The sequence below is a fragment of the Mustela nivalis genome (assembly GCF_964662115.1).
Source record: "Mustela nivalis genome assembly, chromosome: 5".
Lineage (NCBI taxonomy): Eukaryota > Metazoa > Chordata > Mammalia > Carnivora > Mustelidae > Mustela > Mustela nivalis.
In genome coordinates this window covers 52,223,971-52,240,358 of record NC_139024.1, presented here as the reverse complement: position 1 = coordinate 52,240,358, position 16,388 = coordinate 52,223,971, and the positions used below count along the sequence as shown (strand labels likewise).

Sequence of the window (16,388 nt, the reverse complement as noted above, 5' to 3'; positions counted from 1 at the left end):
ACCAGATAAAATGTATTCTCATATTCTGATATTCTCAAATTAATGTCAAGATCTTAGATTATTTGGTTTTTCAAAATAGCCTTGGAGGATTTGATTTTTTGCACGTTTTGACTTACACATGTTTCTGTAGTGGAAATTTGTTTATTGATACATTCGGACAAATATTTCATGACTTTATGTGCCAGGCACTATTCTAGGAGCAGACAGAAATCCCTACCTTCTTGGAGCTTACATTCTTACTGGAATAATACTGGAATAGGAGTCAAAAGATGTGGAATTGAGTAATCAACAATTCCTGTAGGCACATAACTTACTGTAAATGGGGATGATAATATTTGTCCAATTTTAAAGATTTGTAGGAACAAGTGAGATAATTATGTGAAACTGACTTTTATACTGTGAAATTTGAAATTTCTGTAATAGTAACAGATCTTGAAATCTTTCAGTCTTTTATATTAAGCTTACTGTCAGGGACTAGATATGAAGCTGTTTATAAAATACGTTATAGTGAATGTACCTGGGTGCTTTATTAAGCTGTATAGTTATCTTTAGGTTGAATTTAGCCCATTAATCCTTTGGATCCTTGCATAAAATTATTTTGTGTTTATCTTTGTTGGACATAGATTAGGTGAAAAGATCTTTTGCATCAATACATTTTTTACTTTGTGACTTCTTTTCACATAACCCTTTTTGTCTCCTTCTTGTGAACACTAAGTCACATCTTTTTTCTCATCTTTATGGAGAAGATCGTTTATCCTTCAACACATGGGAGACTATAAACCTCTGAACTAAATGATTTATTTACAAGAGAATGGTTTATCTAATAAACAAAAACTAGGTAGTTGTAGAAGATTAATCTTTTCCAGGTTTTTTCCTACATGTACACTGGGCACAATGGAGTTTAAAACCATACTGGAATAAATAATAAATAGCAATATTAAGATCTAGAGCTTGCAAAATTAAAAAAATTGCCACCATTTTTGTTGTTGTTGTAGGTGACTTTGTCAATTTGAATGACTCAAATTCTTCTCTGACTCCTAGACAGATTGGTTGTGAATACAGTGTACGTGGTAGTACCAGCAATCTGGAATATTTAAACTGGTATTAGAGCTGTTCTTTTTTTCCTGTGTAGATAAACAATCCATTGACCCATTGTGAAACTGAAGCACACAGTGATTTTCAAATTTAAAAATTTTGAAAAGCATGTGTGTATTGTAGGGAATTTTGAAACAATAATAAAGTACAAAGATGAATAGAATACAATGAAAGAAAATATATGAAATACTAGAAATGTTTACATAATGGGTGTGTTTGAAAAGACGAGTATAGAGATTTTATAATTTTCTAGAAGCTCTCAAAATAGAAAATTACATTATTAGGATACCAGTGCATTTCTTTCATACTTTTTAATATACCCAGCACACATGGAATCATAATAAAAATACAGCTGCATATTTTGAATTTTTGCTTAACATTTTGTCCTAAGTTTTTTCACTGTCATTAAGTTGACTTCTAAAAATGATTTTTAATGAATGCATAGTAGGTTGTCTTGCAGATATACATAATTTATTTACCCATTAGCTCATTATTGTTATATGTGATACATTCATGAACAACTTTGTGTATAAATTTCTAAATGAATCTCTTAAATCTCTGGTAAAGGATTATTTAGATTAGGTCACAAATGTTTTTAATACTCTTCAGAAGTACTGCTGAGTTGTTTTACAGAGAGGTGGTACCAATTTATAGTAACATTATAAATTGCTGTCTGAAGATAATTTGAAAATAAAATTATATTCATATAATACTGTCTTCTTTGGAATTAGAGTGATCTAAAACCTTAGAAATAATAAAGTTGAGCAGTAGGATGATAGACTACAAGACTAATAGTGTTAATAATTGTTTCCTTCATGCATCTCTGATCAGTTGGCGTGTATAGCGAGAGACTAAAATTTTATTCACAGCAGAAACTAAAATTAAATACCCAGTAATAAAGTTAATAATTTATAAATCCTTTATAAGTGTATCTAAGACTTTGAGGCCTATGTTATGTTTCTGGTTGGTGGTTACCAGTGCTCCTTAAAGTAAATTTAGTGGAATTTTAATCAAAATTTCAGTGACTTTGTTGTTATTTTAAATTTGACCAATCAAACCTAAAGTTTATTTAGCAGAGTACAGCCATATTTGAGAACAGCAATAGACTTTTTTTTTAAAAGAAGAATAAATTGAGGAGAAGAACAACTTGTCTTGCCACATAAAACATAGTGTAAAAAAAACAGTGATTGAATATGGAAACCTTAGAAAAAGACCAGGAAGAGTAAACAAACTAGAGAGTCCTAGTATTTCCTATTTCCAACCAAGATGTCCAGTCAGTAAATACAAAAAAAGTTTGCGGTGTCTTTAAATGACTGAATTATGATCTTTGTACCTTGGCCAAAAAATGAGTACTTTAAGTTTCTGCATGATGGGGAGTAGTGGTTCAATTTTTTATTACAATACCATCTTTTTACAGCAATGTTTGTACAGTTATTTGACCTGATAAATCCACTTTTATTTAGATATACACGTTTATTCATTCCAAGTATTTTTCAAGTGCTTGCTATAGTCTGAGCATAAGGGTACAGTGGTGAACAAAACAGACAGGATCCTGCACTCCTGTGGCTTACATTTGATGGGCAAAGACTGATAATGAACAAGTAAGACATGGAATAATAGGTTCTTTTAAAAAAAAAAACAGATTTTACTTTTTTATTAGAGAGAGTGAGTGAGCAAGCATGAGCACAGGGGGAGAGGCAGGAGAAAAAGGGAGAAGCAGACTCCCTGCTGAGTAGGGATTGGTGAAAGAGTCAGTCCCAGGCCCCTGGGATCATGACCTGAGCCAAAGACAGTTGCTTAACTGACTGAGCCACCCAGGCACCCTGAAATAATAAGTTCTATGTAAAGAAGCACAATTGGGTGATGTTATAGAGAGTGTCAGTATGGTTTCTTTAGATTGCATTTCAGAGAAACTTAATTTTTTTTTTTTTTAAAGATTTTGTTTATTGGGGCACCACGGTGGCTTAGTTAAGTGTCTGCCTTCAGTTCTGGTCATGATTTCAGGGTCTTGGGATTGAGCCCCACATTGGGATCCCTGCTTGCTGGGGAGTCTGCTTCTCCCTCTCTCTCTGCCTGTTGCTCTGCCTGCTTGTATACTCTTTCTCTGTCAAATAAATAAGTAAATCTTTAAAAAAAAAATTATTTACCTATTTGACTGCAAGCAGAGAGAGAAGCAGGCTCCCTTCATCACCTTCCACAAAAAGAGATTATGATGTTATGTACAGAGTAGATCCCAACCTGTGATCATGATGTCCCATAGAGTAAAGAGCCCCAAGGAAAGGTGCCAGCTTTTACCTAGATCCTGGAATACAACAAAAATGTTGAGTCTTTTAAGAAAAGCTAGTTGGTTGCCATGTTCAGGTTTAGGCACAATAGGAGAGAGAGAATAGTACTGAGGGCATGGAAACCCTCATAAGCTCTTGAATTCCAGAGTCTAGAAAAGTTTAGGTGACTGGCAACATCAGCTACTCCTTTTCCTTTAGAATGGGATTGAGAGGAGTATAAAGAATATGTTCCCTTGTTACAATAGATTTTCTCCAAGAGGAGGTAGTGTTAGAAACCAGGTACTCAAAAAACAAAAGAATACTTGCCTCAAAAGCCCATATACTAAAATTTTAACATTACAGAGAAGATTTTCATGGACCTTGTGTAAGGATTACAGGTAGATTATGAAGCATTCTATATTTCTGTAAATATTGCACTATATATATTTTATCAGAATAAAGAAAAAAATGATGTCACATCCAGGGGACACAGGAACCAACTGAAAGGATTCCCAAAGTCCAAAACTAAAATAGTTGGTGAAATTCGAATAAAGTTTGGGATTTACTTAATAGTAGTGTACCATTGTTGGGGTTTTTTTGTTTGTTTTTGACATTTGTGTGATGATGAAGACGCTAATTTAATGTATTTTTTAAGGTATAATTACATCTCCATAAGGTATTCATAGTGTAAGACTAAAATACTTGTTCCAGAATTGCTGGTTTTGTACAGTTATACTGATTATACAGTTATACAGTTATACTGATTTTGAAATTTTCCTCAAGACTAGTATTTTAATCACCATTTATTCCCTTTAGTCACTGATTTTATTTTTAATTCACTGATTTGTTTTTAAACAGCTATAAGCATTTACAGTAAAATTGGGCAAATTGGGTATGATTAAGCTGATTTTTTAATTCAGAAAACATGTGACAATGAAGTATTACATGTTCTTTTTTTAATGTGGTTTTTATAAATTGATTATGAAGGTAGTTCCAAAAGAAAACTAAAGTTTTGTGCACCATATAGCTTTGGTGACTACTTTGAAAGGACAATAATTTGGATTTTCTTAGTATTAACTATTTATTTGAAAGTCTGCTTGCTATGGGCTTTGACAGATTAAGACTAAATAAAATGTAGTCACTGTTCTTAGGGACCTTACAGTGTATTAAGCTTTACTATATTTGTATTATCTAGTTTTATTATTTTATAGTATCACTTTTTTTATATGGCAAAGAAGTTATGGTTTGCCTTTAGTAAACATATTGTAAGTATTCCCTCAGCCTTTTTGTTTTGAAAATATTTTTTCTATTAAATCTCTAAATTTCCTTTTTTAGGAAAGAATACCCTCCTCATGTCCAAAAATTTGAAAATAATTCTGTAAGGTTGAGTCGGCCTCAAGGTGTTGGTAAGTGTACAGTTTTAGTTGTTAATACCTGTGAAGGGTTTTGAATAGTTGTATGAAAGGTAAAAGAGACACACACTTGTTTTAGAATATTCCCAAGTATATAGCTATATGTAGAAAAGCCTTTCTTATAACTGATATGAATCTTACTTTATTGTGACCTAAAATTACCAGGGAATAGTTGCACAATGAGATTACAGTGTGAAATTTTTTTTTAATTAGCATTTTCATTAAATTCAGGGTCCACATATTTACTATAGATGGGTTATAATAGCTTCAAAATTGTTATATTGAACTGTATTGTAATCTTGTATGATATAGTTTTAAATGGTTATGATCCTAAAATTTAGAATATATTAGGCAACGACTGAATTAAAAAGAGACCATACCTGATAAATTTTGTTAATAACATAAGTTGGAAAATAGTTGTGCATAGAAATTATTGTTTTCACTGAAATAATCTTTTAATATACTCATACTAGTAAAAAAATAAAGGCAAATAATATTTATGGAAAATATGTCACATCAAATTGATTTTTATTAACTAGAATAGTGATTCTTAATCTGTGTGTCTTGTTTGTTCCAGGCCTTTTCTTGCTTAAACTGTAGCACTGTTGGTTCATTTAAAAAATCTAATAATTTAAACGGGTTTAATTAACTAATAATTTAAGCTGGGTTTTCCTGGTAGCTAGGAGTTTTTGTTTTTTGTTTTATAAACATATAATGTATTTTTATCCCCAGGGATATAGGTCTGTGAATCACCAGGTTTACACACTTCACAGCACTCACCATAGCACATACCCTCCCCAATGTCCATAACCCCACTCCTCTCTCTCGACCCCCCTCCCTCCAGCAACCCTCAGTTTATTTTGTGAGATTAAGAGTCACTTACGGTTTGTCTCCCTTCTGATCCCATCTTGTTTGATTTATTCTTTTCCTACCCCCCCAAGTCCCCCATGTTGCATCTCCACTTCCTCATAACAGGGAGATCTTATGATAGTTGTCTTTCTCCAACTGACTTATTTCACTAAGCATAATACCCTCTAGTTCCATCCACACTATCACAAATGGCAAGATTTCATTTTTTGGTGGCTGCATAGTACTCCATTATATATATATACCACATCTTCTTGAACCATTCATCTGTTGATGGACATCTAGGTTCTTTCAATAGTTTGGCTATTGTTGACATTGCTGCTATAAACATTCGGGTGCACGTGCCCCTTTGGATCACTGCGTTTGTATCTTTCGGGTAAATACCCAGTAGTGCAGTAGCTCTATTTTCAACTTTTTGAGGAACCTCCATGCTGCTTTCCAGAGTGGTTGCACCACCTTGCATTCCCACCAACAGGTTCCCCTCTCTAGGAGTTTGTTTTTTAAAGCACCTATATTCTTTGCTACTCTGAGGGGAAATCAAATCGTATATTGAACGTATCCCTATTTTAGGATAAGAATATTCCAAACTTCATCCTTTCTTAATAACTTTGCAGTTATGAATATGAATTATTGCACTTGGCACTACATGGTTATGCTCATTAAGTTTGTTAATAGTGACTACCCACTTCAACACTCATTCTGTTATATCTTAAATCCTTTTTGAACTCTACTGGATGCTGAGTCAAACACTTTATGTTCATTATTTACTTTTACTCTAACTCATTATCCAAGATCCTTTAAGCTTAATTTAACTTTACCTCCATTTTGTACAGAGGAAACAGAAGCACAGCGGGATTACACAACTTGCTCACAGACATGGAGCTGGTATTGCAATGTAGGTCTATTTGATACCAAAGCCCATGCTCGTTACCACTATGCTTTACTGTTTTCTTGCTAGACCGGAAAGAGAGTTATTTTTAATCCTCAGAGAAGAACTGCACAATAGATATTATCATTCTCATTGCACAAATGCATTTTGGTGATAAAAGTGATTTGGCCCATTCTTACAGTTTTAGAGACCAGTTGGCCCAGGTTTGTTACTAATAATTTTTAAAACTTACTTGATGACATTCTTTAGGTGAGAATAATCTTTAGATTTTTTAAATTTTGAGATAATTTTTTTTTAAGATTTTATTTATTTATTTGACAGACAGAGATCACAAGTAGACAGAGAGGCAGGCAGAGAGAGAGGATGAAGCAGGCTCCCTGCTGAGCAGAGAGCCTGATGCGGGGCTCGATCCCCGCACCCTGAGATCATGACCTGAGCCGAAGGCAGCAGCTTAACCCACTGAGCCACCCAGCCGCCCCAATTTTGAGATAATTTTTGACTTAGAGAAAAAATTGTAGAAATGGTATGGAAGACCATTTTTAGTATACCCATTTACCCATTTACCCTTTACTTATTACACTTCCCTTATTGTAACATCTTACGTCACAGTAGTACATTTATCAAACGTAAGAAATTGGCATTTGGGATAACATTCTTAACTGAGCTATTTCACCAGTTTTTCACTAATATTTTCTCTCTAAAATCCAGTTTGGGATCTCATAGTACATTATTTGTCATGTCTCTTAAGTTTCTCTGACAGTTTTGAAGAACAATGATCAATTACTTTGTAGAATGCCTCTCAATTTTAGTTTATATGATGGTGTCTTATGATTAGACTGAGGCTACGTGTTTTGGCAAGACTTCTACAAAAGTGATATGTCTTTAAAACACATCATATCAAGGATGATGTTGATGTCTGTTTATGTTAACTACCATCTCTTGGAGTTAGGTTTCTGCTGGGTTTCTCACTATAAAAGAAAAATTTTTTTTCTTTGTATTTAATAAAGTTACCTTGAGTGAAGATACTCTAAAACTACACAACTACTCTGTTTTTCCTTAAGCTTTCACCCACTCACTTTAGCATCCATTGGTGGATCTTGCTGGTAACTGTTATTACTTGGTATTTATCTGATGGTGATTTTCTTGTTTTCTTAATTTCTTTTACATTTATTAATGGGAATGCTCATGTAGGGAAAAGCTATACCTCCTCTCTTGTTTATTTATACCTTCCATCTCAGATAATATATTTAACTGTATTTAACTCATAAACATTGTAGCTTTTGTGTCAGGAAGGGTACATGTATATTTGAGTATAGGTGAATAACAGTGCTATAATAATACTGCATTATTGTTGCGTAAAGATTGCATTTTATTTTAGGATTTCCTTTGGAGATGGTTTTTAAAACATTGACAGTTCAAACTCAGGATTAGTAGTTGCTGCATAGCATGTAGAATAATTTTCTCCTAAAAAGAAATCACTGTCTTTTTATAGTTCCTAACATCTAAGGTGATATTCTCAATTACTTATTTTTCCCCTTTATTTTGCATTTAAGAGACACTTTCAATATGAATTTTGACAAGTATAGTCATACGTCAGCACTCGGTAGCACTGATAAGCAGCTCTCTGGGATAAAATTGAAGCTTGTAAACTATTAAGTATAATTTTTGGCAGAACTATGTATTCTGTTGCTTCATTTGTTTGGTGTTCTTTTTGCATTTTTTCTAAATATAAAGACTGACAATAACTATATAACTATAAATTAAGATTTTTCTTCTTTTCTGCTACTGTTCTTTGTATCCACGTCACAGAGAATGGATCGATGTTGAACATTTAATTATATTCTTATCGTAAATACATTATGATTACAACTTTAATCACCTGATTTATACTATTTAATCCATGTGCAAAAGAAAAATATACCTTTATTCTTAACCAATCTGTATATATTTCATTAGCATTTTAATATATAACTTCCCAAGTTTTTTCTGTGCATATCCATTCTTTTTTTTTTAAGCATTCATGCTATATATATATATATATATATATATATATATATATATATATATACTGTTCTATAACTTGCCTTTTGACTTTGTTGTGATATTAAATCTGGTTTCTATACTCTTATTAAAAGATATGGGGCACCTGGGTGGCTAGTGGGTAAAGGCCTCTGCCTTTGACTCAGGTCATGATCCCAGGGTCGTCCTGGGATTGAGCCCCGCATTGGGCTCTCTGCTTGGTGGGGAGCCTGCTTCCTCCTCTCTCTCTGCCTGCCTCTCTGCCTACTTGTGATCTCTGTCTGTGAAATAAATAAATAAAATCTTAAAAAAAAAAGATAATGGAATATCGGGGTACCTGGGTGGCTCAGTGGGTTGCGTGTCTGCCTTTGGCTCAGGTTATGGTCTCAGGGTCCTGGGATTGAGTCCCACCATCGAGCTCTCTGCTCTTCGGGGAGACTGCTTCCCCTCTCTCCCTGCCTGCCTCTCTGCCTCCTTGTGATCTCTCTCTGTCTGTCAAGTAAGTAAATAAAATCTTTAAAATAAAATTTTAAAAAGATATTAGATATCAGAGGAAAACCAGCATTGGAAACAAAATCAAAAGAAGTTTAAGAATCAAATGGATGAGTTTACTTTAGGGGGACTTGTTTACAAGTTAATGTATCCAAGTCTCTGTAATTATTTTTTAATGAATAGTGACCATTGTACTTACATACCATAATGTAGGTTGTTTTCAATGGTTTGATAGTATATATTATGAATAATAATCTAGGATATATATCTTGTGTATTGGATCGATTATTTCCTTAGATTAAATCCCTAGTAATAAAGTTATAGGGACATAGTTTATAAAATTTATGATACGTTACTGCCAGATGGCCTTTTTTAAAAGGGTGTGTCAGCTTCCAACAAACAGCATTTGAGTATGTCTGGTTTTTCATTGTCTTCCAGCAGCATTAGCTATTATCATTTAGGCATTGCTAGTCTGATAGGGAAATAGTATTTGTTTTTCCACATTTCCTTCATTATTGGTGAGGCATTACAATGGCCATTTGAATTTCTTCTTTTTTTCATGTCTGTCTATTGTGGCTTTGCCTGTTTATCACTTATTTAGCATAGCCACAAGTGATTTTTTTCTTTAAGGAGGCTGTAACGAGAACATAATACATGACTAGTTTTATTTTACATTGAAAATCAATCATGGTGGCTGCTATTTGATGGAGAAAACTAACTGTTCTGGTTTGTCTTTATCTTTTGAAAGACTGTAAAAATAATTTAAAAGCAAATATGTAGGAGCACCTGGGTGGCTCAGTCAGTTAAGCGTCATGATCCCAGGGTCCTGGGATTGAGCTCCACATTGGGCTCCTTGCTCAATGGGAAGCCTGTTTCTCCCTCTGCCTTTTGCTCCCTTTGCTTGTGCTCTGTCTCTCTCTCTTTCTGTCAAATAAATAAAATCTTTTTTAAAAATCAGCAAATGTATAACGAGAATAAAGATAGTTGTTTTGTATTCTATTACTATCCTTGGGGTTTATATTTTCCAGCGTATTAGTAATATCACAACTAATTGTCAAACAAGAAAGTTAAGGACCTTCCTTGCCCCACTCTACCTCCAGCTTCTGTTATTAAAACATCAGAAAAGTTGAAAGACTTTTATGGTAAATACACATGTTTCTACCACATAGATTCTACAATTAACACTTTTCTATGGTTGCCTTATTACATTTATTTGTATATGAATTTATCTTTTTATGCATTTTAGAGTAAACTGCAGTTGAGTAAATTGCAGACACCAGTACACTTTACTACTAAACACTTCAGGTATATCATTATTTACAGTTCAAGATTTGTTCATAGTTTTCTTCTTTGAAATAAAAATTTTATATACAGTGAAATGCACAGATCTTAAGTATACAGTTTAATAAATTTTAACAAGTACACAAACCTTTCTAACTCAAATCCCTGTAAGTACACAATAAGATAGTATCATCACCTCAGAAAGTTCTTTCATCTTCCTTCCCAGTTAGTCTTCATTCCTGCCCTGTCAAAGGTAGTCATTGTTCTGATTTTTCCCTGCATAGACTAATTTTTACCTATTCTAGAACTTCATATAAGTGGAATAATACGTTATGAACTCTTTTATGTAAGACTTTTTTCATTCAGGATAATTTTGGAGGGATTGAACTGTGTTTTTGCATGCATTTGTAGTTTGTTCGTTTTTAGTATTCCATTATACAAATGTACCAATTTGTTTATTCATTCTCCTGATATTAGACCCCTGGGTTGTTTCCAGTTTTTGACTATTATGAATAAAGCTGACATGAACATTTCTTTTTATGAAGGACCTTTTTTAAAATTAGATTAAAAATTTATTCTCTGTATTCAGCCATAATAGCTCCCATATGCTCACCTTTTCTGCTTAGCTGGGGATAGTATGGTATATTAAAAAGATGTTGAGGGACAGCTGGGTGGCTCATTCAGTTAGGCATATGACTTCAGCTCAAGTCATTATCTCAGGGTTCTGGGATCAAGCCTGTTTTGGGCTCCCTGCTCAGTGGGGAGTCTGCTTCTCCCTTCCCCACTGTCCTCCCTGCCAGCAGGCTCATTCTGTCTCTGTCTCTCTCTCTCAAATAAATAAAATATTTTAAAAAATAAAAAATAAGTAAAAAGATATTGCACTAGAAAGTCCAACAAGAAATGTCCTAATCTTGGTGTTCTTGTGGTCTTGGGTGAACATTCTGTTTTCTTCTTATCCCTCTTTAATACTCATTGTATGGAAACTGCTTTTTATGTCTAAGTCTAACAAAGTAATTTAATCTTCATAGGAGTGATAACTAAAACTTGGCTGCTCTGGACTAGAGTAGCTTCTCTGTAACCTCAGATATTAGAGAAGCTTTTAGTTTCTCTTCTTTGTCTGGAGGCTAAGTCTATGTTTCTAGATGTGCGAGTGAATCAGTATTTCTGTGTGGCAAAGTTAACGCATTTTCAGAGATTACATAATAACAGCATTCTTTTCACCCATGTAATTTCATCCTTTTTTTTTTTTTAAAGATTTTATTCATTTGACAGACAGAGATCACAAGTAGGCAGAAAGGCAGGCAGAGAGAGGGTGGGGGGGGAAGCAGGCTTCCTGCTGAGCAGAGAGCCCAATGCGGGGCTCCATCCCAGGACCCTGAGATTATGACCTGGGCTGAAGGCAGAGGCTTTAACCCACTGAGCCACCCAGGCGCCCCTAATTTTATCTTTTTAAAGTGTGTCACATGGTTTTGTCTTTTGTAATGTGATTCATTCATCCAGTAAACATTTTTCAAGCCCTTATTAGCTTGTGCAGTTTCTAGACACTGGGAAAATACGTGGCTAAAACATGACTTCTGCTCTTTCAGAGCTGACTGTATAATGGGATGAAACAGATCAGTACAAATAATAACAGTAAATAAAATGAGGTGCTAATAGAAGTACAGATAAAATACTGTGGAAGCTCCAAACACTGCTTATGCATGCTTAGCGTGAGGCAGACATAGCTTAACAAAGAATAGTTTGAATTTACTTAGATAAATAGGGAGGGCTTTACTTGTGGAGACAATAGCAATATATGTAAGAGGATGAAAGGAAAAACACTGGAAAAATACATCCCTTTGAAGTACAGTTTGTTTGGAAGACTGGAACATCAGCACAAACATGCTGTGTGAAGAGCTTTGGTTCTGAATTTTTTCCTTAGTTACTAGATTCATTGAGCTATTTTAAGCATTAGAATGATAGTCATATTTTTTTTTTAGATCACTTTGGCAGTAGTGGGAAAGGATTTAAACCAAGCTCATTTGGAGTGAGAAAAATCAATTTGGCAAGAGCTAAGTATCTGAAATGTAGTGGCAGTGATGTTTGAGAGGAAGAAAGAATTTAAGAGCTGTTAATAGAATTCCTTGAATGTGAGGAAGGAGGCACAAGGAGAAGTCAACTGTTATTTAGATTTCAGCTTTGATGTTCAGGAAAGTAAAGGTGTTTGAACGGGCAAAGGCTGAGAAAGTACAATGCACTTAGTGCAACTCTATGTGATTATAATAATAAGAATAATGGTATAGTCTTCTTAACACAGTATTGTATATCAAACTCAAATATTACATAATGTTGATTTCTATGTGCAGGTAATCTTATTTAAAAAAATTAAAAGATAGGATATTGAAGATAGGAATATGGAAATATTTAACAAATTTGGGATTATACAGGTAGAACATTTTGATTTGTAGATTCATTAACATGTTTTAGAAGCATACATTATCTTCTTTTTTTTTTTATTTTTTTTTGCATACATTATCTTCTTGCATACTTAAATCTTTACTGATAAAATCAGATTGTAATAAATACTGTCCCGTTTTTGTTGCTCACTTAAAAATTCTAATTATATCCCTAATGAAAATTAAATTTACATTAAAAAGTAATGAGGAAAATCCTTAGTTTCCTTCATCTAAACAGTTGTAGCCAGTGTTTGAATTAAAATTTTTTCTCATTACTAAGTATTATTATTTTTTATTTTAGGGAAGGATAGGCAAAGGGAGAGTTTGTCACAGGGCTCAGTTTCACGATCCTGAGATCATGACCTGAGCCAAAACTAATAAGAGTTGGATGCTTATCCTACAGAGCCATTCACATGACCCTTTCATTACTAATCTAAGAAGAATAACTAACTTACAAAAAATTGTGTGTGTGTGTGTGTGTGTGTGAGAGAGAGAGAGAGAGAGATTGATTCAGTGTGAAAAGTACTTCTGCTGCCTTAGTAACAGAATAGCCTGAGGAGAATATTGGTACTCTTGACAAAAGTGGTCTAGTGTGTGAGGAGATCTGGTGAGGAATGAAAAGTAGAGTAGAGCTACCAGAACAGGGCTGCAACGTAAAGTTCTGGTTATTCTTTTATTAATAGTATTTTTACTGAAGTATGGTTGACGTAAAATATCACAATAGTTTCAGGTGTACAACGTAGTGATTCGACAACTCTGTAAATTATGCTGTGCTCACCACAAGTGTATCTACCATCTGTCACCATACAACACAATTAAAGTTACATTGACTGTTTCTTATGCTTTGCCTTTTATCCTTGTGATTTATTCATTCCATAACTGGAAGCCTGTATCCCTAGTTCTTTTGACTCATTTTGCCCTCCCTTGCCCCTCTTGGCCACCATCAGTTTATGAGTCTGTTTCTGCTGTTTGTTTGATTGATTTTTTTTTAGATTCCACACGTAAGTGAAATTATGAAGTCTTTCTGTTTGATTTATTTTGCTTAGCACTATATCCTCTAGGTCTGTATTGTCACTGAATGGCAAAATTTCCTTTTTGTGTGTGTGTATGTGTGTTTTTGTAAACATAGTAGTGGATAAATCATTTCAAATTCAATTTTAAAAATAATTCTTTGGGTAAATACCCAGTAGTGGAATTACTGGGTCTTGTGGGATTTCTTCTTTTTAATTTTTTGAGGAACCTCCATACTGGGATTCCCTTTCCTCCACATCTTCATCAACACTTGCTATTTCTTGTCTTTTTGATTAGCCATTCTAACTGGCATGTGAGGTGCTATCTCATCATGGTTTTGATTTGCATTTTCCTGATTATTAGTAATGTTGATTCATCTTCTCATGTGTTTGTCTTTGGAAAAATGTCTTTTCAGATCCTCTGCTCATTTTTTATCTGGATTATTTGTCTTTTTGATTTTGAGTTGTATGAGTTCTTTATATGTTTTGGATATTAATCCCCTATCAAATAATATTATTTACAGATATCTTCTTCTATTCAGTAGGTTTCTTTTTCATTTTCTTGATGGTTTCATTTGCTGTGCACAAGCTTTTATAGTCCTGGGGTACCTGGGTAGCTCAGTGGGTTGAGAGTTTGCCTTCAGCTCAGGTCTTGATTCCATGGTCCTGGGATCAAGCCCTGCATTGGGCTCCCTGCTCAATGAGGAACCTGCTTCTCCCATTCCTTCTGCCCTTCCCTGTTTGCACTCACTCTCACACATTCATTCTCTCTCTCTCTCTCTCTCTCTCTCTCTCAATAAATAATAAAAATAAATCTTAAAAAAAAAAGTCCCCTTAACATTTCTTGTAAGGTAGTTTAGTGATGATGAACTTCTTTAACTTGTGTTTGTCTTGGAAACTCTTTAGCTTTCCTTTAATTCTGAACATGTAGCTTACCTAGTAAAGTATTCTTGGTTGTGGGTTTTTCCCTTTCATCACTTCGAATATAATCATACTACTCCCTTCTGGTCAGCAAAGTTTCTGCTGAAAAATCAGCTGGTAGCCTTAATGTGGTTTCCCTCTTACGTAACTATTTTGTTTTTTCTCCTGCTGTTTTTAAGATTTTCACTTTATCTTTAATCTTTGAGATCTTATTATCTGTTTTGGTATGGACCTCTCTGGCTTCAACTTGTTTGGGGTTCTCTCTCTCTCTGCTTCTTTACCTGGATATCTGTTTCCTTCCCTAAGTTAGGGAGGTTTTCAGTCATTATTTCTTTAATTAAATTATCTGCCCCTTTTTCTTCCTTCCTTAGGACCCCTATAATATGAATGTTAATTATACTTGATGTTAATATACTTGATGTTGTCCCAGAGATTTCTTAACCTGTCCTTTTTTGTTTGTTTGTTTTACTGTTCAGCGTGGGTAGTTTGCAGTATCATATCTTCCAGATTGTTCATCCATTCTCCTGCATTCTCTAATTTGATGTTGATTCCCTCTAATGTATTTTTAATTTCGACTGTTGTATTCTTCAGCTCTGATTGGCTCTTTTTAAATTTTTTATCTCTATGTCAGAGTTGTTGTTTTGTTCATCTGCTCTTCTTTCATGTCCAGTGAGCCTCTTTATGACCACTACTTTGAATTCTTTTTATTTTTTTTTTTACTTTGAATTCTTCATTGGGCAAATCATGTATCTCCATTTCATTTAGTTCTTTTTCTGAGGTTTTGTCTTACTTCTTTTGTTTGGAACATATCTCACTGTGTTCTCATTTTTCTGACTCTCTGTTTATTTGTATTGGGTAGGTCACCTACTTCTGATCTTGAAAGCAGTGGTATTATATAGAAGGCATCCTATGAGGTTGGGTAGCACATTAACCCCAGTCACTAGAAACGGGTCCTCCAGGGGTATCCCCTGTATAGGTTGTGTGTACACCTTCCTGTTGTGACAAAGCCATGACTTTTGTGGGTATACTGGTGAGCAGGTCTGGCTGTGGCTCTGGTGGCCTTGCTGATGGGTAGGGTTAGCTCTTGGCACACCTGGCTGAGAGGTACAGCTGCAACTGCTGTGAGTCTGCTTGTAGGAGAGGCACTGTCCCTGACAGTGCTCACTGGGTGGGGTGTTGTGGCAGGTGCTTTGCAGGCACACATGGGGTTTGGCTGCTTGAGTCAGGGTGGATCCATAGGCAAATGCTGGGGAGGAGTAAGCAGTGCACTATAGTAAGATAGATAGTATTATAACTGGCACCTCCAAGTGTCTGGTCAAGCTAGACTGAAGCACAAGAAAAATGGTGTTTCCCAGTATTTTTATTTTTGGAGAAACCTCCTATATATCCCTGTTCCTTCCATACCTGCCCTAAACTTAGTCAGTGAATCTCTTTCATGTATAACCCAGGTACTTTTCAAAGTGCTAAGTGATATAATGCACTAGCTCTTTAAGAGCAGAGTCTTTTTTACTTACAGTCCACCAGCTTTCACAGAGTTAAGGCCTACTGATTTTCAAAGTTCTTGGAGTTAATCCTTGCTGATTTTCAAAGCTAGGTGTTATGGTGGCTTGTCTTCTTGGTTGGATTCCCAGAGTTAGGGTGCCTAACTTGATCCCCTCACTCCTCAATGAGAACTAATATCCCACCCACTTTGGGGTTGCCTG

At 34.7% G+C, this 16,388-nt stretch overlaps 1 protein-coding gene across 9 annotated transcripts in view; it reads left to right on the top strand.

Annotated features, from left to right (window-relative positions):
• The window catches only part of SENP6 (SUMO specific peptidase 6), a 117,743-nt gene that overhangs the window by 47,239 nt on the left and 54,116 nt on the right, over positions 1-16,388 (top strand). For all 9 annotated transcript variants that reach the window (XM_082730283.1, XM_082730280.1, XM_082730277.1 and 6 more), the window contains one exon: positions 4,695-4,765. In XM_082730283.1, coding sequence (XP_082586409.1) covers positions 4,695-4,765 — 71 coding nt within the window. The remainder of the gene's footprint in view (positions 1-4,694; positions 4,766-16,388) is intronic.